Source organism: Nestor notabilis, unplaced genomic scaffold, assembly GCF_000696875.1.
Source record: "Nestor notabilis isolate BGI_N333 unplaced genomic scaffold, ASM69687v1 scaffold5675, whole genome shotgun sequence".
NCBI lineage: Eukaryota > Metazoa > Chordata > Aves > Psittaciformes > Psittacidae > Nestor > Nestor notabilis.
The window spans coordinates 99,196-125,330 of record NW_009929751.1 but is presented as its reverse complement, the minus strand read 5'-3'; the positions used below and the strand labels follow the sequence as shown (position 1 = coordinate 125,330).

General features: G+C 38.2%; 2 protein-coding genes across 2 annotated transcripts in view; one reads left to right on the top strand and one right to left on the bottom strand.

Annotated features, from left to right (window-relative positions):
• Positions 1-2,626, top strand: part of ESD (esterase D) — an 8,204-nt gene extending 5,578 nt beyond the window's left edge. The window contains exons 5-6 of the mRNA XM_010015134.1: positions 1,213-1,380; positions 2,412-2,626. Of these exons, the coding sequence (XP_010013436.1) occupies positions 1,213-1,380; positions 2,412-2,492 (249 nt within the window). The 3' untranslated portion in view covers positions 2,493-2,626. The remainder of the gene's footprint in view (positions 1-1,212; positions 1,381-2,411) is intronic.
• Positions 2,627-8,442: 5,816 nt separating this feature from the next.
• Positions 8,443-26,135, bottom strand: part of LRCH1 (leucine-rich repeats and calponin homology (CH) domain containing 1) — a 58,302-nt gene continuing 40,609 nt past the window's right edge. The window contains exons 19-20 of the mRNA XM_010015133.1: positions 24,969-25,046; positions 8,443-8,556 (exon numbers count right to left, since the gene is read on the bottom strand). Coding sequence (XP_010013435.1) covers positions 8,443-8,556; positions 24,969-25,046 — 192 coding nt within the window. The remainder of the gene's footprint in view (positions 8,557-24,968; positions 25,047-26,135) is intronic.

Genomic DNA, 26,135 nt, shown 5'->3' with positions numbered 1-26,135 from the left:
AGCAGGAATCTGGAACAAAACTGGTGCGCCCCTGAGCTGGTACTGCTGGTTTACTACACCCCTAAGCACAGATAAGCATTGTGTTTCTGGTGGGTATGAGTTGCTGTTGCCTGATAGTGCTTATAACATCATCAAATTGACTTTATTCTTCCCTTTTTTATGAAGGTCTTAAAATCTGGGCTAAAAAGAATTATGAACAGTCTTAGACTTTCTGTAGCTCATGAAATCAGTGAGAAGTTTTAAAGAGAGTTAGGGTACAGCCTAACTTTTTCCCCTTTTTGGGGAAGAAGAAAGTTTTCTGGCCCCTTAACTTGCTTTGGAGCTCTTCTGCAAATCCACTCCAGCAGATCAACAGCAGGCAACAGGAATAGACTTAAGCCTGCCATTGGCACAGATACACACTCTGATCTTGATATTTCTGCTTCATATTGCCAGGTAAATATGTGCAAGGATCATTTCATACCATGGCCACAGTGCTTGGCTGAGTCCAAGCTCCCTTTCCCATTGCAGTGTCATTTCTGGATCTGGTGGTGTTCTGGAAGCATGGCTCTGATGCCCTGGTGTAGGACTTCGTGTTCTGCTGTCTGGTGGTGATCTGTCCTGTCCAGTGCCTTGAATACTTCTTTACCTTTTTAAGGGATTTTTATTTTGACCGCGAACCAAGCACAGGACCCCACAGCAAACATGTTTTCCACTCACAATTAGATTTTGATGCATGTGTGTTAATAGTCTTTAAATTTATGCTGTGTATGTGTGCCATTTTTGTTTCTCAGTTGTACCAAGTTTTCTTGGTCAAATTTTCATGGTAACCTTCAGGTTCAATGCCTTCTGTGAGTGTAGTTATGTTATACCAGTGTTTTGACCTTTAGCTGCCAAAATAGTTCCATCAAGGTGCCAAGTTATTTTGGCAGAATCTAGTTTCTGTACAAGCTTGTAAATCGGTACTAGATGATATTGGTGGTGGTCTGTATGAATTTAGCCCTGGGCTCGATGTTCTGTTTGGTCAGACTGCCAGCTTGGTAATTACTTAGATCATACTTGGTATGACTTTTCAGTTGTCCAGAATTTCCCTGGTTTTCTTGCTCTTCTGAAGCATAATTTGGTGTCCTGATCAGTATCACCCAGTATTCTCTGTCATCCTTTTCTTGCAGTCACCAAATTTGATCCAATCTAATGTATGTAGCTGAATGTTTTTCTCTTGTATTTCTGCAGGCATACGATGCTACACAACTAGTGAAGTCCTATGCAGGCTCTCCCCTAGACATCCTGATTGATCAAGGCAAAGATGACCAGTTCCTATCAGCAGGCCAATTACTGCCTGATAACTTCATTGCTGCCTGCACAGAGCAGAAAGTCCCAGTAGTCTTCAGACTGCAGCAGGCAAGTTGCTTCTGCAGTCCTTGACTGTCGGGTGGTTGGTTTGTGATTTTTGTGTGTGTGTGGCAGGTGGTGAAGGAAGTGTCTCTTAATGGGGCGTGCTCTCACTTACCTGGGAGTCTGTCCCTTGTCATGTGCAGAACAGGGTTCAAGAAGTGACATGTTCCTTAATACCAGCCATTCGGGAGTGCAGGATCCATCAGGTTCAGCTGCATCTCACCACTAGGTGGGGGTCATGATTTTAGTTTGGAGAAGCTGATCCCTTGGCTGAAGCAGTAGCATTAATGATTTTTAATAAGCATCACAGACACTGTATGAGGAAAGTGACAGATATGCTTTTGCTGGATTCCTCATCTATACTGAGGGTATTGTGTTTAGCATAAACCTTTGTAATTCAGTTCGCATGTGTTTGTGTAGATTGGGAAAGGTATGGAACTGCTTGAAATCTTAAATTCATTTAAAGAGCCAGGTGGAAGAATTGCTCTTTCCTATGGTGTGGTGACCCAGAACAGCACTGGCCTGAGAGCACTTGGGTCTGTAAGTGACTGGTGACTTCCAGCCGGACCCAGAGGGTCCCGATTGTGGAGAGTGAGGGATTGCACCAAAAGAGAGTGCTGACAGCGGGGTAGTTCAGAGGTTTACGTGCCACTGTAGCATAGTGCTGGAGCGCTAATTCACACCTGGGCTGTGTTCCACTTATACCATGTGTTTTATGAGTAGGACAGTGTTGGTGAGGGGGGAATGTTCTCTCAGACTGCACCTTGTTCTGTGACTGATGCTGTTATCCAGCTCTGATTTTCATGCCCAGATTGGGGCAGGTTAGGGTGCTTTCTGTTTCTTTAGCTTCCTAATGTTCTATATACTTGACCTGTTAGGTATGCTTTGCAGTTTCTATATATAATACAGGTATTTTTGAGTTCTTAAAACAGATCAGACCAGGAGACCCATTAATGTCCTTGGAAGAGAGCTTAGCATGATTGCTTTATCATGAACTATATGTATTTGCTAATTTCTTTATTGTTGTTTTTTTCTAGGGTTACGATCACAGCTATTTTTTCATTGCTACATTTATTAATGACCACATCAAACATCATGCAAAATACCTCAATGCTTGAACCCTTTAGATGAGAGCATCATCTGACCATTATGAATCAAGGGATAGAGGTGAACTAAACAAAAATCATTTGCTGGAGTAGTGTCTGTAAAACGGAGCTCCTCTGATTGTACTGCTAAGGAAAATAAAAGCCCCACTTAATTTGCTGTGTGTGCTTTAGAGTAAGTATTTTAAATGTTCTTGCATGCTTTGAAAAATCCCTGAACACCACGAAGGTGCATGCTGCATTCTAGGTCAGAATGGAAATGGGCTGATGAGTTAGTTTCAGGCTATGAATGTGGGTGTGCACTTGGGACCTCAAGATGAATAACAAGTGTCCTTCTTCAGCTAATTAAATACCAGGGTTCAATTCACTGCTTAATGCTGAAGGAAGTCATTAGTGGTACAACCAATCAAGCCACTTAATTAATGTGAAGTGGCTGCTTTATATTTCCTCGGCCTGTCTAAATGCATTCCAAGGACAAAGTGTGGTGGAGCATACAGACAACAGCTTGCTGTGCAGAGTGGTTTGCTGGCCAGTGTGTTATTAACATCAAACAAATAATCTGAAGAGTATTTCATGGGTGGTACTTACAGAAAAGATTTCTTTAAAACTGTTGGAAGGAAGCAGCATGTAGTAAAGGACAGACTGTTGTTTTCTCCACTTGCCTTTGATTGTTGCTGAGTGGGAAAGGCTTTACACTGTTTCTGGTTTTCTTGGACTTAACAGGACTGAAAGGAAATTGATAAATAGATCTGAAGAAAAAAAAGGCAATTCCTGTCTCTAAATGCTCTCCTATTGCAGAAGTGAGTGTGCTTATTTGACTAAAGATAATAGGAGTTTTGCAGGCCTGACAGTTGTAGGCCTAAACTAGTTCCCAGTGGTAGAATTCTGCTAGCTACCTTGTATGGGACAAGAACATTGGAACTAGATGATGTTCCAAACCATTCTAACAAACACAGCTTGTTCCAGTGAGCTGTCAACCTCACGTTCATACAATTACTTGTAAACTCTGCTTGCCCATGGTTCAGCTGAACCTTTGTCCTTGCCCAAACCCCAACTCCCTCTTGCCAGAGGAAATTCTAGGGTAGCTGTAGGATCAATTGCTTTTGTAAGCAATGCTAAATGCTTGCCTGTTTCTCTGGCCCCTGCTAGATTCTGGGTTGCAGGGAGGCTGATGCTGGGAACTTGCATTTCTGTTGCTGGTGTCAGACAAATTATGTATTGACTTTTACTGGTCTTGCATCTGCCTATTCCTGAAGCAAGCCTAGAAGGCTGGCTGGTGAGACATGGGCAAAGGTTGCCCAGAGAAGCTGTGGCTGCCCCATCCCTGGCAGTGTTCAAGGCCAGGTTGGATGGGGCTTGGAGCAACCTGGTCTAGTGGAAGGTGTCTCTGCCCATGGCAGGGGACCTGGAACTGGACGAGCTTTCAGGTCCCTTCCAACCCAAACTGTTCTATGAAGATATGGCTGTGTGCACTGCAGGAGTTCTCTGAAATGCTGAATGCAAGTTTCCACACTGTGTGGATTTACAACAGACACTAACTAACTCCCCCTTTCTTATAAAGCAGGACCCTTACTTACTTACACAAAAACTTTAAGCCACAACTGCTAAACATTTGGATTTTTCCATTCCTACAACAGCAAAATTAGCTCAAAGGCTTGTTTCATGTGTGGCAGCTGCTTCTAGTTGTTCCTTCTCCGTCCCACAACCAGGGAACTGCTGCTGTGGCCAGCAAATGTGTTCCTGGGCTGTAGCAGCTTTGGGCCAAGCACTATGGACAGAGCAGGGCAGCAGCAGTTGGGGTGTTCAGCTTGGGGCGGGTGTTTCTAACAATAAACATTTCCATTCGGTATCTACCTGTCAAAGGCAGTATTTTTTGCCTAATGCACAAATCATTGTAGCTAAGGGAAATGGGCATGCCACTTTTTAAATGTCCTAGCAGGAGTCTATGCACCTGTGTGTTATATTACAGGAGATTAAAAACCTGGTAATTTACTGTAAGTGCTTTCAAACCACCATTTTAAAGCTCCTGGGTTAACAGTAGGAAGCAGTTTGCCCTTCGTGGTGGGGGGAGAGCCCTCTTTTATACGTGATAAATTTATACAGCATAATTGCAAGTTTCCCAGAATATTGTGGATGGGTGTGGGAAGCTTTATTATATGTATCCTTAATTTACAGTCCAGCAGGAGCTCCATTACTATGTCAGCTTCCCTAAGCACCTGCCCACCTATAATTTTGGAGCTGAAAATACCTGTCACATTGCCCACTTGGCACTCCTAATGATTGACTGCTCTCCTTTGCTGTTTGCTTCTGTGATAAAACTCAGCATTCACAGGCGCTGCTGCCTTGCTCCTTGGGAGGGACTGCAGTTGCCTGGCTTGTGAGCAGGAGCAGGTTCAGGTGAGGTTCTGACAGGCTCCACAAGGCCGGGACAGCACAAACCCGTGAGAAGAGCTGGGGCACGTGCAGTTGTGCAGATGGCTACAGACCCCTGGCGTTACTGCACCACCAAGATGGGAATTGCATGAGGCTGTCAGATCCCCAATCTTGGCAGTGCACAAGGCTTGGTTGGATATGGCCTTCAGTGAGGACAGCACCAGAACACCACAGTAGGACTCCTCCTGCCTAAATTATAGAATCAAATAATGGTTTGGGTTGGGAAGGGACCTTAAAAATCATCTAAAGTTTCAACCTCCTGCCATGGGCAGAGATCCCTCCCACTAGACCAGGTTGCTCCAAGCCCTGTCCAACCTGGCCTTGAACACTGCCAGGGATGGGGCAGCCACAGCTTCTCTGGGCACCCTGTGCCAGTGTCTCACCACCCTATGGCAACCAGCCTGTCCTGGCTGTGTATCGCAACAGCCGCATAGGCGCTTAAGCTTCCTCAGCAATCAAATATATGATCTCCCCAGGAGATTGCTGCAGAAGGAGCTCCTCCTTAAAAATTCCACTATCAAAAGTGAGCAAATACAGCCATAAAACCACCTGGTTAAAGATGCTTCATTAGAGAAATGAGACAATACCAAAATCTGCACTTGGATGGGAAGAAGGCTCTGGAGTAGGACCTACAAACAGTAGTTCCTACTGCCCATTTCTGCAGATAGGATAAGCACTGACACAGCCATTGGGTTCTCTATGCCCAGGTCAGAAAGTGGCACTGTGTTACTGCTTGGACTCACTAGAATAAGGAAATCATCATCAGTTTGTTGGCAAAAGCGTATGGAATAATCACTGCATTTCAGAAGGAGGGCACGGAGGGGAAGCAGCTGCGCTGTGGGAAGAAGAGGAAAACAGTGACAAGAACACCACTTGCACAGTGACAAGAGCAGGAGCAAACTGAAGGTGGAGGCTTCTGACCCCCTGAGCTGAGCCCACCATGACACCCAGCCCCAGAAGCAGAGGGCAGTTAATGCACCCATCCCCAAGCCCTCATCCATCATTCCCAGGGCGAAACTCTCCCAACACCATCTCTTTTACAAGAAGCTGTCAGTCAGAGGGACAGTTGTTAAAGGGTTTCTACAAATAATAGAGTTTAATTATAGCTACAGTAGAGATCTTCTATATACATTATGTGCGCTGCTTAGGGTAGTAGAGCTTTGCCATGCATGTTTTATTGCACATATAAATAGGGTACAAAGGTTGATGGAGGTTCTCCTTTCAGCCGTACAGGTTAAGACTGCATAAAAAAAGCTGTATTACAAAATATTTAGAGCTCTTTATTTACAGCCAATGTCAAGCAAATACTGAAAGACATTATCAGGAGAAAACAAAAATTTTAATTATGAAAAAACCAAGATTTGTCAAAATAATAATTACAAAGCTTCATGTTGCCATATATACATTGTAAAAAAATACTCAGGAAACCTGCATTTTACCCCTCAAGATGCAGAAATCAATATTCCTATTTTTTATACTTGATCTGTGAATGCATTTAAAATTTGATAAACTCTGACTTGAAAACTTATTTTCTTTACATTGCTCGTGCTTTTTGACAAAACAGATATTTGTGCAGCTCTGTAAAATATTAAAATACATTTTAATTTAGTGTTAAAGTGCACAGTACATTTTATAGGAAACCATATGCTAGCTGCCAATTAGAAAATTACACTTGAAGTCAATGTTCCCTCTGTAAAATAAACTCTTTTGCTTTGGTTGAAATAATTGGATATTCCATGCATACCCTATGCCTCGTGAGCTGCGATACCACACTCCTCCTGACACACTGCTGTCACTATATACCTGATTTGTGGTATTAAATCACATAAGTTTGCATTCAAACACTGTATTAACCCTTATAAACCTACTGTTGGAATACTGATGGGTTTAAGTACAGCGTGTCTGTGACAGGTATGCATCACCTTTCCCAAAAGCCTTTATACAGTAGTCCTCTCCCCACTCTCATGCTCAAATGTTTAGTCCTCCCACCACCACATTGCTTCTTTTTTGTCATTACGTATGTCCAACTCCCTGCTGACCATTCACCACTGCCCCCCAGCTCTTCTCTTCCCCACATGCAGCTTTCCTGTCCCGCTTGCTCTAGTTACATCCCTAAGCTTCTCATAGGAAAGGAAAACAGATGCTCCAGGCATGGCAAGAACTGAACTTTTTGATCTAAAATATATTATGTTTTAATAATAAATGGTACTTTAAAGTAGCGATAAGAACAAGAATCTTACTTTCTATTGCTGATGTGGGATAAGAGGTCTGATCCCGCAAACATCCACTGCAGAACATTGTGCTTAGTTCTTTGGGGAAGTGATGGAGACCATAAGGAGAAGCCCTGGACCCAGCAGGATGGATCTGGAAGATCAGGTCTTTGAGTCTGCCTTTGGCAATTTTAATAATTTTATCTCCTCTTGAAGGAATCACTGAAGAAAACAACTGAATCAGTTTTGGCTGCCTGGTTACTCTTCTTGTTACTGTTCTTGTGCTGTTTCTTACTATTTGTTCTGTAGTGCTGTAGTCTTTAAAAGAAATCAAGTTACAGTGCAAAATCCTATCTCAAGACACATGATCCTAATGCACATCGTTAATTTTCTTGTGGCAAAAGTTAAATGTCTTGTGCATAGTAAAATAAGCGATCAAAAATATTCATTCACATTTATTTTTCAAGTTTACATCCTTCCTTTTTTTGCGTTTTTTTAACCTCTATATACAACTAGAATGGGTGTGCTCTTTAGTTTCAGCCAATTCACTAGTCAGGGGGGAAAAGTGCTACTGGAATGTAGGAAACTCAATGGAATGCTGACAAAAATGTTCCACAAATTGAAGAGATCAAGAATGGCATTCCAGCTAGCTGTCCTTTTCAGAAAAGCACCTCTTGTGTTTGCTTTTTTCTCTCTTACATATTAGAAAATACAATTTACGGAGAGCTAGAGCTACTGCACACCAAGTAGAATAAAAAATAACTCAATATTTATATTAAAATAAAGTGTTTAACCACAAAAAAGCAGTAATAAAATACAGTTTCCTAATTTACATTTTTGCATCCAAAGGATGAATAACAACTCACTAATAAATAATATTTATATAAATATTTGATGTCTGGATACTTTTAAAAGGCAGTAATAGCCTGAAGCAACTGCAGAAAAACCTAACATGGTAGAAGTCTGATTTACTCACCCTCCCCCCCATGATTACAGTGATTCTTAGGTTAATAATACAAAGGTATCTTGCTGCAAGACAGCTGTGTACTCCACACATCTGTAAGTGGCAGAGAGGTGGCTGTTTAAGTAAGTACTGTACAAAGTGAGCTATAAAAAGCAATGAAGTGCCAATTTGCTCTAGAAAATGTTTCAGTTTAGTTTCTGGTTTCTCGTTTGATGCACAGGTACAGTCTGAAAGGTGATTTTGAAATCAGAATTGTAAGAATACTCTTGGAGCACTGGGTTGTTTTCAATGCAGTTTGAAAAGCTGGGCAGTATTTTGACTGATGGCACAGTGGAGCTGGTAACAGCAGAGAGGAGCTTCATGTGAATAAAGCTTGTTTCATTGTGGTTACATCTAGCAGTGCTTGAACTGTTATGCTCACTTTTACCAAGCCCTTTTCTTCTAGGATGTGATGTGGTAGGCAGAGCTTCTCCTAGAAAGAGACAAACAAAGGAGTATAGATTAGGATACTCAATACTCACTGCAAAACACTTTACATGATCACCGCTGGAACCCAGAGCCCAACAAGCAGGAACCACTTCCTATTTTTAATTAAAAAGAACTTCTGTGATTTTGACAGAGCATCTCTGATTTTGCTCATTACACCTATGAGTTAGCGAGAGATCTGGTAATATTCTGGGCCTCAGAAACCAACCTGTTCTGTTGTCATTACAGTATGTGAACACCTGAACTAAGTGTGAGGGCCAGCAAGCATGCACTGAACTTACACCTACAAGGTGAAGTAACATGGTGTTTGCCTGTTATTACATACATACTTATTTACATACATAAAGTGAGTCTGGGGACAGATGGCTGGTTTTATCAGTTAAAAAAGGTTCTACCCCTGAGCTCTAGGCAGGCAGGTCTTGCTCCCAGGATAGGCACCCTGAAAGCCACAAAAAAGTGTGTGTAATGTTGTATATTCATGGGGCAAAGCATTTCATTCTCAGTAATTGACAGCTTATTTTGAAATATCCAGAAATCAACTTTATTCACTGTAAGGACACGGCAGTTGTGGCCAGGATGAAGCCTACAGAGGCTGTTCCACCAGAAGACAGTTGAACAGTGAATACTGTATCCTACAGGCAACAATACATCCCCCAGTGAATAATTGCAGACAGCCTCACTTAGAGAGATAGCCTTGGGTCGTGGTTGGCCTTCTCTTTAAAAAGAGGATTTTCTTCATGTAACTGGGTATTCTTCCTAATGAAATCCATGAAATGGTGAAATCAGGCAGCAGGTTTATAATAACTAGATGGGAAGGCTAGACTACATCACATAAACCATAATTAAAACTGTGAGACTCATTGCCACAACACAGAAGCCAAAAGTGTAGGTGGGATGACAAAAATATACAGATAGAAAAAAGAACCCCAAATGACGCTATTAAACACAAACACATGGATACAGCATCTCGCTCACCAAGTCCTTAGACTGTGCATGTCAGGTTCCTTTACGTTTGAAAAGGCACCATCTATGTGATCTAACCTGTTCCTTCCCTGAACATCACCCATACATGACTGTCAGCAGACATGGGATACTGATTTTTGGGAGGGTTGTTTTGATATTCTTAGTACTGAATCTCTCAGCTGTTCAATAAACTTTTAGCTTCTAAAACTATTGGTGCATTTGATATTATATTTTAATTAATTCCTTGTCTTCTACTGAATAGTCTTCTTACTTTTTTAATGTCACCTAAGGGCCTCTTATTTTATCTTCATGCAATTCATAGCCCTTTTTAACACTTCCTCATATTCATATTGATTCAACCTGCGATTTAAACATCACTAATCTCTTCAACCTTTCTTCTCCTGACAAGTTTTGTTGAGCTCTAGTCCCTTCCCTGACTTCTCGGAACCCTTAAAACTAAATACAATTTTCAGGATGATGAAACTGGTACATATAAGAACAATTAATATAGTTTTTATCATTTTATGCACCTCTTTAATTGCTTTTATCTGCTTCTACCTGCTTCTACCATTGTCCAGTCTTTGCTCATTCATTGGGCTGCAACTCCATCATAATAGTACCAGTATTAAAAAGTTGCTTTGCTTCTTCTGTTTTGACTTTGTTAATGTGTATTTCCTTTATGTACAACCAACACTTCAATTGCTTAAACTTTATGTGAAGTACCTCACACCCCACTCCAGCCTCTGTGAGAGAAAAACTGCAAAACTTGCCTTTAAATTACTGACTCTAAAAGGTGAGCACCAAGCATCATTCACAATCATGGCAGCTGATATTGATAACTGTAGTTTATCTATATTTTATGTTTACATTTTGTATTTACGGCACCAGATGCTTTAATATTTATTATTTTATGTTTAAAAGATTTTTTAAACTGCATTTGTAATTTTTATTTTTTTTTTAAGGTTCGTGGCTAAAGCCAAGAGCCCCAAATACATGCCGTACATTCCTTCTGCACACACAAACCCAAAAAACAATTCCAAACAGATAACTTTGAAGGAGGTCGGCTGAGTTCCCTGCTGGACAACATACATTTCTCCACATGGAAGACCCTGCATTCTGGGGATCTGCCAGCGCTCGGTTGCCACTTCCACTGAGTTTGTGGATTCTGATTCACATTGACCAAACAGCTGCAGCAGCTGCCTCCCACTTCTGCCTGCTACCACCTTTGCCAGAGCTATTTGCCCAGTCAGCACACAGGAACGTCTCCATCTTGCAGCCATTCCGGTTGATCACCCACATTTCCATTCCAAACTTACTCTAAATCGCTCATTTAAGAGACTGGATTCTACAGCTCGTTCCTGTTTGTTCTTCTGAGGTATCGGCTCTCAAGCTGTCAGAGATGGTTCTCACAAACTTTTTAGCTCTCTGGAAAAAACTGTCTTTTCCAGAGAAATATATAAATATCTTTTTGGATGCAAACTCTTAAACTGATACCTGATTAGTACTGAAGCAGCTACAAAAGAAGGTACAGATAGTAATATCAAATAAAAGAAAAAAACCCAAAATATTTCTACTTCAAATGTATGATTTTTACTAAACCTGTTTTGCCAATCTAATGTCTTGGGACACAGTTCATATAAAAACCTACAATACTCTGATATTAGTGCTTGAAAGCATATACAACTGACCTTCTTATTATGTTGAAGGTGGAACTTGGTTAGCATTTTATAGTTCTGCAGTTAAATAGCTGCGATGAACTTTCCAAAACTGACAATAAGATCTATGCCTTCTCCTAAAATTGAGAAACTTCATCTTAATGTGTCACAAACCAATTCTTTTATCTATAGCCCTACTCACTATCTTCAAAGCTCTTTAAATGGCTTCCACCAACCCTGCCTCACTATTCAAATCACAGCTTTAGAGCAATATATTTAATTCTTGTCAGAATAAGAAACAAAATCAAATCCTGCCAAGGATGGAATCCAGAGCACCCTGAAAATCAACTTAGCTTTCTGCACAGCAGCAGTTACGTTGGGCCAAGATACCAGGTGTCTCAGTCCTTATGTTTGGCTGCTGTTCCTGCAGCACAGTCCATTTTCCATGCTCTTCCTCACTCTGTAACCACTACAACTGCTGTCTGGAAAGCACCGACAGTAAAGCTTAGAAGCTACAAGCCATGAAGATTTCAAAACTTTTCTTAAATCCTGGCATTCTGAGACTGTATGCTTGACTAACCAAGAGAAGAACTCACCCATGACTGAGGAGACTCAACCTCACCCACTTCTCACCTTCGATAAGATTTCTGTCCTGTTCACAGTAGCATCAAACGCGTCACACGTGAACATTCATCATATGAATTGCCTCTAAAAATACCCAAGTTGAAACCATCACCAAGCAAAACCCAGAAAGGCAGAACTGGCTACTAATTCTCAAGACTAGTCTAAAGATCTTTAAAAACAACTGTGGGCGGAAGGGCTGCCACTCTGCTCATAGCAACATGAATCTCTCTCTTCTCTACAACAAAAAAGAAGATCTAAACTTCAATGTATTTTGTCTCCCCAAGAACACTGAAGAACTTAATTACTTGCTGCAAACAAACCACTTTCTACAGACACATAGCCATTTTGAATGGATAAAGATGATTACAAACTCATCATGAAAGAAAAGAACAAATTCCTTTTGATGGGAGGAAAAAAAAGGCACAAAAGGAGGCAGCAGCCAGAAGGCTGAGTCACAAAGCAACACAAAAACAGGACAACAGTTGTACCCACGAACATACACATGTGCTGGCCAGAGCAAGTTTCTAATCCTGGAACAAAATGTCTAATTTAGACCATGTAGAGGAAACCCAGGAACACACAAAGACGCAAATCCCACAAGGATACGTGATACATTACACATACACATCTATTTTATATGACACCAAATGACTTCAAAGTCAAAATAACTGTTTGAATTGGTTTATGCCAGGGCAAGCAGCTTGGCAATTCAGATACAGTATTTATCAAAAAAGTAATTGTTGTTATATCATATGGGCAAGTAATGAAATGACCACAGCATGGTAACAGTAGGGCCCAACCGTATTTGTTAGCAAAAATACAGAGAAATTGAATTCTGCACTTTGGCAAGAGCCATTCTCTTTCTTCCTTGTATTTGTAGAATGTGAAATTTCAGATATACAGCAAAAAAATAAAATATACACAAAACAATGAAATACTGGAATGTGCAGTTTCTCCAAGGACAAATTATAAAAATACATCCGTGTAAGGCCTAGCAGAATGTCTGGAGTCAAACAGTCTGAAAAGTCACTAAAGAAACATCAGGGCCTTACGTTCAAGCAAACTTATGTCAAATATACAAAACCTTCACATTTGCTAGGTGAAGGCCAAGTTTTTTTCCTAAGGAGTTAAAGGAACTGTAGGAAATATTTACTTTTTCACATATCTAAGGCAATTTGAAATTATGTCTTTTCATATATCTTTTCCTTCAGTAATCCAGTATTACTGTTGATGTCTGCAGGTGTCAAAATGCCCTGAAGTTACCATTCCAAGTACAGAAGAAAAGAGCAGAAAATAAAAAAAAAAAAAGGCACAGTAATTCAGGCTATAGGTATATTTAATAACTTTTTTCTTTTAATTTCCAGTGGAAAGATTAGTGTGTTTTCTGAAGTATACACTTATGATCAGATTTGACAAAGAAAAAAACAAAACCAGACCTTCAGTACTGCAGCTGTAATTTGGAGTCTTAGCCAGTTAGATGTCTAAATATGTGCGCCTTCTGAACATGTGGTAAATTGCAATTATATACAAAACTGTACTTGCAGAGGGTGGGCTTTGGACCCTTTCAGAAATTCTGGCCTTGAGTCAGAAAATTTTCAAAGTGAACCATGTATTTTGCCAAAATGCCTCACAATTTCATTCTAATGCGCTAAGAAAACAGTGAACCAAAACTGCAAGGAACAAAAAACTTAATAAAGACAGACACACATGAAATGGTAAGAGAAAAATTAATACTTACAGGGGATACCAATTATTCCATAACTTTATACATTAAATTCTGAGAGATAAAAGTAAAGGAATTAGTGTGTTTTTTTAATCAAAGTAAAATGGGTCATACCTCAAAGTATTTTTACCCTGCTTTTTCTGTATAATGCAGCTAATGTGCTAGAAATGAAGGAAATGGCAGAGGTTCACAAAACCTGCTCTACTGTTGTTCTAAACCTGCATATATTACTGCTTTCATTTTTTTGTAAGTAAAATGCTAAGAATACTTCTTTGTGAAAAACAATTACATGGCAATAATTTGGAAACTTATTAACGTATATGGAGTAGAAAACTGGACTGAAGATTTGCTCAGGTCTAATTCAATCCCCATTCACATTAAGTGTAAGTTCCAGAAAACTTATTAGGAACACAACAGGATCAATATGCAGTTTTCAGGTCTGAACGCTTGTTAATAAAACAAGAAAGAGGCATCTGGAGGACTACTACAGTGCCTTACACTGCACTTGAAAATATTTCTCTGTTTTCTGGCTCAAGGAAAAAGAAAGCCAAATCCTCATATCAAAATGCCACTTGTACTTGTAACCCAGTGCAAGTACATTTTACCTGCATGTATATCCACTACAAGTTGTATTTATTACTTTATTGCAGTATGGATGAGATAGCCTCCACTGCATAAAAGAGAAATCAATATGATGGGCACAGTACAGATTGGAGTAGACCAATTTATAGAGAAATCACAGTTTGAAAGTCTCTGATCATCACTGCAATGGAAAAACATGATGAATGGGGAAAGAAACGGGGGAGCAAATATAATTCATGTTATCAGTGAATGCGTGGGTGAACTAAGATGTATATTGGTTTAAAAACCAAACTCATCAACTTCATCATGTGACTTGGCTGTGAGCAGTACCAATTGTACATAACCAAATGTCTCAGTACTGCGATCTTCTCCAAGGTGAGGGACCACCCGTCTGCCGAACTGTCAGTTCCCCAAGCACTAAAGTCACAAGAACAGCAGCACAGAAACAGGACTCTGAATTCAGCAAAGAACCCATTACAGTTGCTTAATGAGATATATGCATGTTTAAGTTTCCACCTCCCCATTTAGTGATAGAATTATTGGCTTTGGGGATGGGCAGAAAGGTATTTTTCACATTTACATTATGTTTGAAATGTATTTTGAAGGACGTCACTACATTCACACTTACAGATATGTAAGGGTGTATTTTACTATTCCTTTCCCTGTAAGACTTATGTATATTAGAAAGTGTTATCAAGAACAACCTGAAAAAATACAAAACCACACACGCTTCATGTATGGTAGTGAGGCTGTGCTTGCCATGAGGAAAGAATGTTTGTTTTTCAGAGTCTGGTTCAAGATGACTTCAGCTCCATAACTACAAGTAAGTGCTTGCAGTGTTCCACTTTAATTACTGTATATTGTCATAGCTGCAAATAGTGAGAAAATGTAGTCAGTAGTTCAGTTTCTAACTTAGTGCCTAGTCTGATAAAACACTTAAAAACACTGAAGACATGAACTTCCATTTCTACACATTCAAAATGCAAAACACACTGATGAACTATGTCTCTGACCTCCCTCCCAAAGATACTGGATACAGTTATAAAGTGAAACAGATGTGTACTATAGGATGATAGCGACAACTTTTACCACCTGATTTTCTGATTTTAAAACCTGCTAAAATACACTCATACAGTACTACATAAGCAGCACACAACACAAGGCATCAACAGGAGATCTTACAGGACATTTACAGGAGCAGAAGTAAAATCCCAGCCTTAGAGAAGACATAAGTTTTGTATCAAATACCAACACTGGATTATAAAGAATCTTACAATTAATAGATCCTGAACTGATTCAAGCTTTATGCCACTTTCTCAGTTTCACTAGAAAAGCTCATTAAAACAAGACAACTAAAATCAAGACAAAGATATACTAAAAGCGGAAGCTTAAATGTCAAGCTCTGATTCTGAGTAAGGAAGTGTCCACTGTTGGAATCACTGAAATGAGGCACACAGTTAAAAGACAGACCTGTGCAGGATGAGGGCACAAGTCTATAGCTGCACACCCAAATAACTAGTACCTTTTCCTCAAGTATAAAGAACCTAGAAGCACAGCCTGATCGCATGCCTGGTCAGAGAAGACACTCCTAAGAATGGAGTTGTTACATGTACACACTGGAAGCTGCTAGGCACTAAAACCTTTAAAAAAAATGGATTTATCCATCATCTGAAATGAATTTTCCCATCTTAAAATATGTATCTAATTATACATTTCATCCTTTTTATATATGTATATATTTGAGCCATAAAAACTAGGAATAGATCTTACATGTATCTGTGGAATAGGGATATTTGTAGTTGGCACTAAACCCTAACCATATGGCCAGAATAATCAGTAACATACAAGTCCTTATGCTAGTTATCCTCTAAAAGTCTATAGGTAATTTTATCACTAGGCAGTGAGAAATGAATGCATTTATCTCGCAGTCGTGAAGCTGAGGTCCTTTGGTTAGCTAGCCTGAGACTGAATTGCAAATTTAGTCAACAGCATCTAGGCCAATGCTGTAATGTCAGTGTAGGCTTCTATCTCAAGTTTTATATTTTTCACTGAATTTGGATCTCTCATGTTGATAAGGATTAAGACAAAACCAAATTTGTCTCATTCAAGTTTTAAAATAGATGAACAGAAAACAGAACTAGAAGGGAAATGGAGGTCAACAGTCCAGCACCCTCACACCAAAACGCCTCCTGGCTAACATTAAGCAAACATTATTCTTTAACACCTTCTAGGATGGAAAATTTCAAGCCTTCCCCAGATGGTCTATTTTCCTAGCTGTATTATCCTTGTTACATTTGATGGACGAACAAACAAACAAACAAACAAACAAACATTACCTGCGTTTTCACAGGTGATGAAACAGTGACAAGATAGTGACGTGAGTTGCTTGACGTCACACATAAGAATGGCAGATACAGGAATCTAACACCTTATTCTCAAACTATCTTATTGTATCACACTGTACTCCACAATCTTCACCCTTAAACATTCTAAAGCCCCTTGCATATTATGGGTTGCTCATACCCATTACTATTTTACAGTCATCTTTGGAATGTAACATCGCAAGTGTTTAAAAGCAGTTCAGGGCTGCTTTGTGTAACAGAAGAAAAAGATAATTCTATGGAATCTGGAGGGAAACAAAACATACGTAGGAAAACATAACTACTCCAGTACGGAATTTAATTGGAACAGTAGAGATGACCAACAATCTTTAAAGTTACAGTACTCTAGTTAATCTAAAGGATTAAAAAAATAACAGTAATTTGAAAGATAGTTCTCCAAGTGCTCTTAACACAATGTATGTTGAGATAATTGGCACCAACTCAGAAAATACTATTGCCTGTTGAAGTGCCACCACAGTTGCTTCAATATCTGCAGCATTCTTGGATTTTCATGAAAAGTAAAGAGGCTCTATTTTGTTTAGCCTACATCCAAAAGTGGGATAAGAGTAGCTTTACTGCTTTAACACATTTAGCGTGTAGTCTAGGCAACATAAAAGAAAACAAACTATAAATAAAGAGGTACATAAATTCTTAAACTAGAGCTAGACAGGAGAGAAGAGATGGGACTTGCCTTCAAGATGCTACTCTCTCTCTCCTATTTCAAGAGATTAATAAAGATATTACAAGGAAGGGAAGCAAGGGAAAGGGAAAAGTTTGCAAGACAAAGGAAGGAAATTAAGTACCTGTAATTTGTCAGAGACAAAGCAGAAAGTTTGTGTGCACATGCGAACAGGTTATGCTGTTAGCACATTCCAGTGATAAGTTATATACATCAAGACTATAAAAAGTATGTGGAAAAGACAAAAGCCTATTAGATCCCAGGAGCGAAAGGTAGAAGAAGTTGATTGTGGGGTTTTCTCCCCGAGGGCGAGCAGAGTGTCAACAGTCTTTCGAATGTGACGAATATCCGACTGCAGGATGTCATACGGAGAGCAGAGGTCAGCCTATCCCGAAGGGCAGCCATTAGAACAGAAAAAAACAGTGCATAAAATTAAAAAGACAAAAATAGAAAGATATTGATAAATTATCACAATAGTCTAGCATAAACATGTAGGAATAGTTTCTTCCTAGCATTGCTTTAGTCACTAGACATCCGAGATTTCTTTTATCTCCTCTCAAATCTGAGGCTATCATATAATATCAAAATGTTAAGGTAGAAGGGTTCAGGCCTTCAAATCCTGCCAAAATTATGCCCAGATTCACAAGGGTGAGAAGGTGCATGTGATCCACTTGTTACAGTGAGATCTGCACACCTTTGTTCATCTGGGAGTTACTCAAATGCTTAAATGGAACCAGCTGTAAAAATCTAACTTAAATAATAGCAAACAGTGGGTTAAAAAGCTGTTAAAAGCACAAGCAGCAGCAATATGAAGACTCAAGAAAACGTACTTTAAGAAATTGTTAGAAGTATGCAAAATCCTCTAACATAATAACCTAAAACTTGGTATTCAAATACCATCTTAAATGATACTCTGGAATGGAAACCGAAAACGCCAACAAAGCACTAACTATACTTAAATTTTATGAAGTTTCTAAACTGAATAATTCGACACTAAATTCCTTTAAATTATTAGCAGGCTGGATTCCCAGATGTTTTTTTGAAAGTACCAATGACTTCATGTAGCAATTCAGCTATACCAAATGAAGTGCAAAATGTAATAATAGTATCAATACACACAATATTTAACATTAAAATCAAACCAACCAACAACTAGCACTTTCAAAATGCACTCTAAGATAACACCATTTTACATTGCAAATGAGGCCTTACTATCAACAAAGATGGTAAATACTTACTGAATGAAAATATACTGAAGAAAGAAAGAGATCCCCTGTTTCATAGTGTTTCATGGGAACACTATGATTCTTTAGTAGCTTTTCAGTCTGACAACACACCCAATAAAAACATGGAAGTTCAGATATCTGGCTTCTATTAGTGAAAAGTTTCAAGGTCTAGTTGGCAATAAATTAAACTTTAAAATATTTAAAAGGCCCTCCTACCCTGAAAAGTGACTCGTGAATCTACAAGTCAGAAATGGCATTCATACACAATGAAAAAACAGAAGTGACAGTTTCTTTCCCTTTTTTTGCTTACCATGACTGGTTCTGGCTTTAATGGGAGTTAAAAGCTTCAAAATTTTTATTTTGTTTTTCGTACTTATGCAAGCAGATACACAGAGGGGGAAAAGCACCCTGCCCAGCAATGACATTGCTATTTTTACAGTCACTTTGCAGAATTTTTTCAACTCAAAGCTCCAGCGTGATAATAAACTTCAATGCAATTGTATTTGGCTTTTTCTGAAGATGAAAACTCACAGATAGAACAAACATGCTGATCTTGTTTAAAAATGGGAGAGGACTAGTACTGTATTTGAGAATCCCTACATCCACAAACTGCTTACCAGAGAAACTAGCTTCAGGGCAAACAAACTACTCACGACTCTCAACTATAATCTATTGCACTTTCACCAAACCACCAATCGCCCAGCAAATACTGCATTAATTTTAAAATAGCATACAAGACTCAATTCCTACTTGTTGCAAATATATCCCCAAGATAAATATGACACATTGAACTTAAAGTTTTTTAAATACAAATTTAAAAACAAGGACTTTTTTATTTTAATAAAACAAAAAAACCCGCCTTCTACCAACTAAAAAACCAACAGTCCTTACTGTAGTCAAATGGAGAAGGCAGTAATTTCAGAGTGAAAGAATGAGAGCTGGTAATAGGTTGAATTTTCACAGAAGCTGAAGAACTTGTTAACGAGAGATTAACATACTAAGCAGTATACAGAAGCCAAGGCATACAAAAACAGCCAACACATGCAGAAGAAACTTCCTATGGGAACTGCCATTCAGTGCTTTAGTGAAAGTCAGTGCAACCTGGGGAAGCTCGTGATGCCTGACAATTTTTGCTTATTTCTGTGTGTTCTGTGACAATGGATAGTTTGGTGTTACATTCACACCTTAAGGAAAATGTTTATATTGTATGTTTTTTAAAACTTTTGTAATGTAACTCCAGATTAAAAAGAAAAATACAGCTTTTCAATAATGGTGAACATCTTTCCACTGAAGTTATTTTATGGATGCTGTGAAATTAAAATACTGAACTAAAACATGACCTCATGAAATACTGAAAAGCACATGACCCCCACTGAAAGTCTCGATGACAACCAACCAACCACCCATCTGTCACAAGCACTGCCCTTCTCATTTAGGAGACTGAAATTATTATAGGTAAGAACTAATAAAGATACATATACTTCATTATTACATTTATGGACTGACTTTTTATGTCCATAAACCAGCACAATCAAATCATACAGATGCTAAAATCATGCAGACAGAATAAACACAGTAAGACAGAAGTGGAATGACAAAAGCATAACCAGCTTTTGGTGTGCACAAGCCACCCTCATTCTACATGCTCCTGCAAGTGACCGCGGGAAAAGACAGCATTTTGAAACCAACCTCCTCAAATTTTGATTCTGGTAAAAATGTCAAGAGTAAGTTTGCAGAAGTGCATTAAAGAATGAAGTCTGTAGTGCATATGCTCAAACACAAATGAAAGAAAGAAACCTCAGAATTATGCTTTCAGCGCTCTAACTGAAAACAAACAGAACCACTTGACTCCATACTGTAGGCCAGTGTGCATTATCGAGTCCAAACGGAAGGGTGGAGAAAGAAGTCATACCTGATAAAACTTACTGCAACTTCATGGATGTCTCGTGATGAAACTATGGAGAAGTAACTGATTATGTGAATTGATCAGAAAACAAGCATACGTGGTAATGAATATATACCTTGCATTAAACTGAGAAACATGATTACCAGTTGAAGAACTAGTAGGTGGATAGAAGATAAAACACTTGACACTCTCTGCTTGGTTGCTTCTTTTTCTTTGTTCTGCCAGTTTTAGCATACCAAAGTCCTTTTTTTCCTGTTTTACTTATTTAGCAATTCCTACAGTAACACAAATCAGACTGATTTTACAGTAATTCTGACCGACATTGCAATATAGTGTACCTAGTTTTCAGGAACAGGCAAGACACAGTGATAGTTCCTGTTTGCAGGACTTGGAAGTCACAAGAAGGGGCACAGCCAAGCTTTTTGTAATAAAAATCTTCATATGATGACTTGAGAGCCAAAAAAGCCATTTCTTACCATCACACTCCTTTCTGTTCAGTACGTGTACACCAAGTAGCTGACTGAAAATTTGAGAGATGTGGCAGAAGTCTCTCATTCCTACCTGAGAAATAACTTGTCCCGCTAAATCATGCTGCACCGGTACTGTTATGATGGAACACAGAGGCTCGATAAACCTACTGTAACAACCAGCTGTGGAAGATACCATTTTATCACTACCTTTTATCAACAGAAATTGCCATTATAGTATTTCTTTCTTGACAAAATGCTTAGAAGGTTCTGTTTTGAATATTCCATATTTGATCATAATTGAGAACTAGACGAAATGCAGACCAAACTTGTAACTTTTGCCTTTCCAATAAAATACTGCATTTACAGCTTCATTTTGGTCTAAATCTCACTTGTAGAAAAGTACCATTCAGCCCATTACAAATCAGTTGTATCTTCCTTTAGACAGGAATATTTAACATTATTGAAATGCATAATAAAGAAATGCTCCGTAACGTGTATTGCCAAGAATAACAGCTACCAAGTATGAAAGCTAAAGCTTTAAGTTATTGACTTGCAGGTTAAAATGGGAAAGTCTACTTTTTTGCTACTAGTATGAATACTGATTCTAATGTGGCAACTGACAAGTTGAAGAAATGCATATGAATATTCTTGACCTTATTTACATATACTGTTGCTGGGTTTATGAAAGAGCAGTCAAAACCAAAATACTTCCATAACTTTACATACATACTCATGTGATAAAAAGGATCAGGGGAGTCTGAGTTATTAATACCTCTGGGACAAGATGTCACTTTGGAAGAGTAAAACTGCTTTAGAACTGGTACATTTAGTGCTTTGGAGGCCACACAAAGAGAAGTAAATCAAAATAGTAGCTCTATTTTTTAAACCCAGAAAGTGTGAGAGTGCAATATAGGTGGACTGGATAATTATTATATAGGTGGTGTCAGTAGCGGGTTCATATGACATTAACAACCTACTCCAGTGAATGGCATCATTCAAGTACTGCTTGTCATTCTGAAAAATGCAGTAGGACAGGCACCCTCTATTTACCACACATCTACTGCCACTTGCTTATTCAATCTCTACCAGGCAAAGGTAGGAGTGTTTGTCATTCTATTGCTATTGCAGAGAGGACTAAGCAATTTGACAGTTTTAATTAACAGTGTAAAATGAAGTCGTCCTTTCTAAGTGACAAAGATTGTACCTTTTCTGTCAGATACCTCCTGAGGGGCATGGCAGACATTTTCTGAATCTTCAGGCTTTCAGATGCTTACCTGCCACCATCCCTTTCTCACATTAAACAAAAACTTTGGGTCTCAAAAAAAATTATCATTTATGAAGATCTCTGATTAGGCTCCACAGCAAAAGTTAGTGTCAAGTTTTGCCGCAAGCTGACTGTCCTACAATTCTCATACTTTTGATAACCCGCTGGTGTAGTAAGAGCCTTCCTATTTAGTTTCTTATTAAAAGGTCAGAATCATATGCTTAAAACATTCCTTTTGCATATGACCCAGCACAGCCCTTCTGCATGTGATCAAGAGCATTATATGGCCATTAACAGAAAGCAATTTCAACATGTCACCCTTTGCACCAAAATTCTCATCTGGCAGGTAATGGCTTTCAGAATTATCTATGTACCAGGTCCTTAGAAAGAGATGCTCATATTCCTGAATTTTGTATGTGTGATTCTTTACCAAGTCCTGACACTTCTTATGACACATTTGGATATAGATGCCAATTGAAATTTTTTTTCTTTAACACTTGGAAGAAGTTCCCCAGGATCATCCTGGGGAAAGCAGTTTTGACCCTAGAATTGAACGCTGAAAGCCACAGAAGAGACCATGCACATCAGCACATCACAGTAATTACTTCGCTATTTTCTTGGTTTCATTTTACATGATTTGACAGGATATCATTCTAAACCTGTGGAGCTCAGGAAACAGCGTGTACTCCATTCCATTCCATAAATAACTGAAACCAAAGCAAGAGGAACTATGAAAATTTTAAATGCTTAAAGAAAACCCAAAACAACCAAACTCATGCAGCAGAATTTCATGTTAATTCTCAGGAACTAAGCATGTACATAAGTATCACTGAAAAGCCTAATATCTATTGCTATTGAGATCCAGAAGCAGAACCTATCACTTTCCCGTAAGACGCTTAGGGAATAATTCCCTGCGTTCCTTTACTGGTTTGTCCAGAGATAGTTAGGCAATGTACAACTCATCGATCCGAAGCAACATTAAACACATCATCTGTAGCTCTTTAAAAACTTTGACAATTTACAGCCAAACTTGCTATCATACAACTCTGTATTCCTAATACACGTCCCTCCAACACACACCAAAATTCTATCATCTACCAGCTAGTTCACAACATGAAGGATTTTCACAATATATAGCAAACATACACGTTTGCAAAGTACCAACAGCCAATCAAAAAGAACATCCTCAGAGTACTTCAAACCTATCATAAATTTACAAGCCATTCATTTAATGCTTAAGTGAATGTATTTTTGCCCTCAGAAGAAGTTAATGCTGATTTAGATTCCTAAGCGTAATTAATTTATAAGTCAGATCTGGCCTTGTGCTTAAGGCTCTGTGCAATTTGGCAACAAGTATATTTTAATAAAAATAAAATAAAATCCTAAAAAAATCCATACTAATTTCAGTGGAAGCGTTAAAGATGAGGGCTAGTATATAAAAATGTCTATTCACACAGAACAAAAAAGGATTTTTCCAGAAAGCTGACTGGTAGAATCAAAAATAAAAAACACTTGGAGTGAAGGCTTAGCTTACCCATCTTAAATACAGCACTGCAAAGACCTCTGTAAATATTTCTGTTCTATTTCCATTTCTGAAAGATCTCTTGACAACAACAAAAACAGCTCTTGGCCTTTTCTTTCGCAATAGACTATATCCAGAAAAGCCTAACTTGTATTATAATTCACTGAATAATTCATGATGTATCAGAAGACAATGAATTTTGGGGCAGCTTAACAAACGCACCATGTCTACAAGCCCAGAGCACAGAGATTTTGATCATCTTTGAAGTAAAATTTTCCCCTTAGCATGAAATCATTCTAACATAATAAATTACGTAATTACAAAGACTAAATCAACCATTACAACTTAGAAGTTAGCCCATTACACTGAATTCCCAAATTAAATTTATGAAGAACCCTTCACCAGAGCTGTAAGATAAAGTCTCCCCCTCAAAATTCCTACAAATAGCAAAAATGATGTTACTTCTGCCATCTTCCAAATCAAGTGCTAAAATCTAACTTAAAGAACTCAAACAGGAATTCTTTACCAACATGAAATCTTGGCATTACCATCTGCTCCCAAGGGGGTGGTGGGGGAGATATACACAAGATCTCCTTTTGTTGCAGCATTCTTGAAAACAGACTAAAACCAACTCAGTCTTCATTATTCTGATATATGTAGGCAACAGTGAAAATACATCATGCAGTTTCCATGTATTCAAATTAAAAAGAATTGTATAACAGTTTTACCATCTGCAACTCCAGAATTGAATAGTTATATTTTTCCTTATTAATATGAGAATAAATTATATGATGCTGCCATTCTTAAATGAAAAGCAGAAAACATCAAGTACTGCAGTTCCCCTGTTTCCAACTTCTGACACACTTATATCCACATTATAGAATCTTACTCCTATATGCTTTCCATACTTAACACACAGAGAATGGTTTTCTTCACATCACTGGAGCAGAGCTTCAGTACAAGAAATAAGTGTGTTATTAGTCACTTTTCCAAAGCATACAATAGAATACTTACCATTGTAAAAGAGGAAAGTCAATAATTAAAAGAATGAAGCCCATATTCTAAAAGCACCAGCTAAAAACACAGTTATGTTGTATAAGAAACAAAATCAGTTAACTTTTGCCTAATTACATATTACCTCATTAATTACCTTTTCCATGGCAAAGATAAGGAGGGGAAACCACCAAACTACTAATTTAAGAAAAAAGTTGCAATTTTTAAGTACTACGACATGAACCACTTAAATGCACTAAAGTGGGATTAAATCAAATTATTCAGATCAATTTTTTAAATTATATGTCTTTATTGCTGAAAAACTGTAGTTCATGAAGTTATCCTTCAGCTTTAAAATAATTCATGTGTTTTGCATTTTTGATCATCTAGAAATGACAGATTTAAATTACCTCTGGTATTCCCAGTTTTCTACAAGCATCCAGAAAGTTTTCCACATTTCTCCTGCATTTGGCCATGCTAAGTTTAGGCTGTAAAAGCAAGAAAAAATAAGTTCATGGCAAAAGAAGCCAAAAACATTCATTCAGTCAATTCGCCTATTGCATTACTCTTGTACTGATGAGAACACGACTTTCCATATTTCTTCTTAAAACAATGCATAAAATTCTACTCATCATGTTTTTCTGCTTCTGTGAAAACATCATGCCTACAAACACAGTCTGAGTACATAAGTTGTGGATACCATGTGCTTTTACTTAGTTGTTAAAATCACAGGCATGTTTAGATCACAAGGTAGACATGAACAAGATCCTACTTGTTCATATCTAGCTTGTGAGGTTCTCAAGCTTTCCTCTTATGATGATCTGTGATAGGCAACATTGATTTTCTGGACAGCAAGTAAATCAATGAAGGATTCCAACATACATTATGGAGAAAAGACTCAAATGTAATTAACAGGCTCTTTTTAAATTTTTTTTGTGTACTCACAAATGTATGGTAACTATACACAATTTTAATGTCTCTGAAGAAATCTATTACTGCAGAATTTCACATACTTCCATAATTTGTCTCACTCAGGACTATTCACTAAATACTTACAGAAATATCATGCTACTATTTTACTTTTTCAGTGCAAGATGTGAAACAATGGTAATCCCTGAATATCCACTTAAACCAAGAATTCACTATAGTAGCAGGGATTTTAAAGAACTGGTTTTCTAGGCTAAAGCAATTTGAAGGATGTTTCAAGAAGGAGAGCACCATCAACATAAAGTTGAAACAAAATGAAAATGGATTTTAAATACTTGCTTTTTGCTATAGAAAACATCACAAGGTGTTCATAAACAAACAAACAAAAAAATCCACATCAAAACTTAAGGTTTTAACCAAAAATTCAACTTTGCATATTTTAGCAATGTCGTAATTTTACCGAAGACAGAAGTAAGTTAAAATCAAGGAACAGCAAAAGAAACTCCATTAGACTATCTGAGAAAATGTCTTATTCTTAACATCTGTCTTCTTGGAAGTTCTTATAGATTGCTCCAAAATCCACATGCTATTTTCAGAATCGAGTATCAGGCTGCATATGGCAAATTTTTACCAACGTGTACATTAAAAAA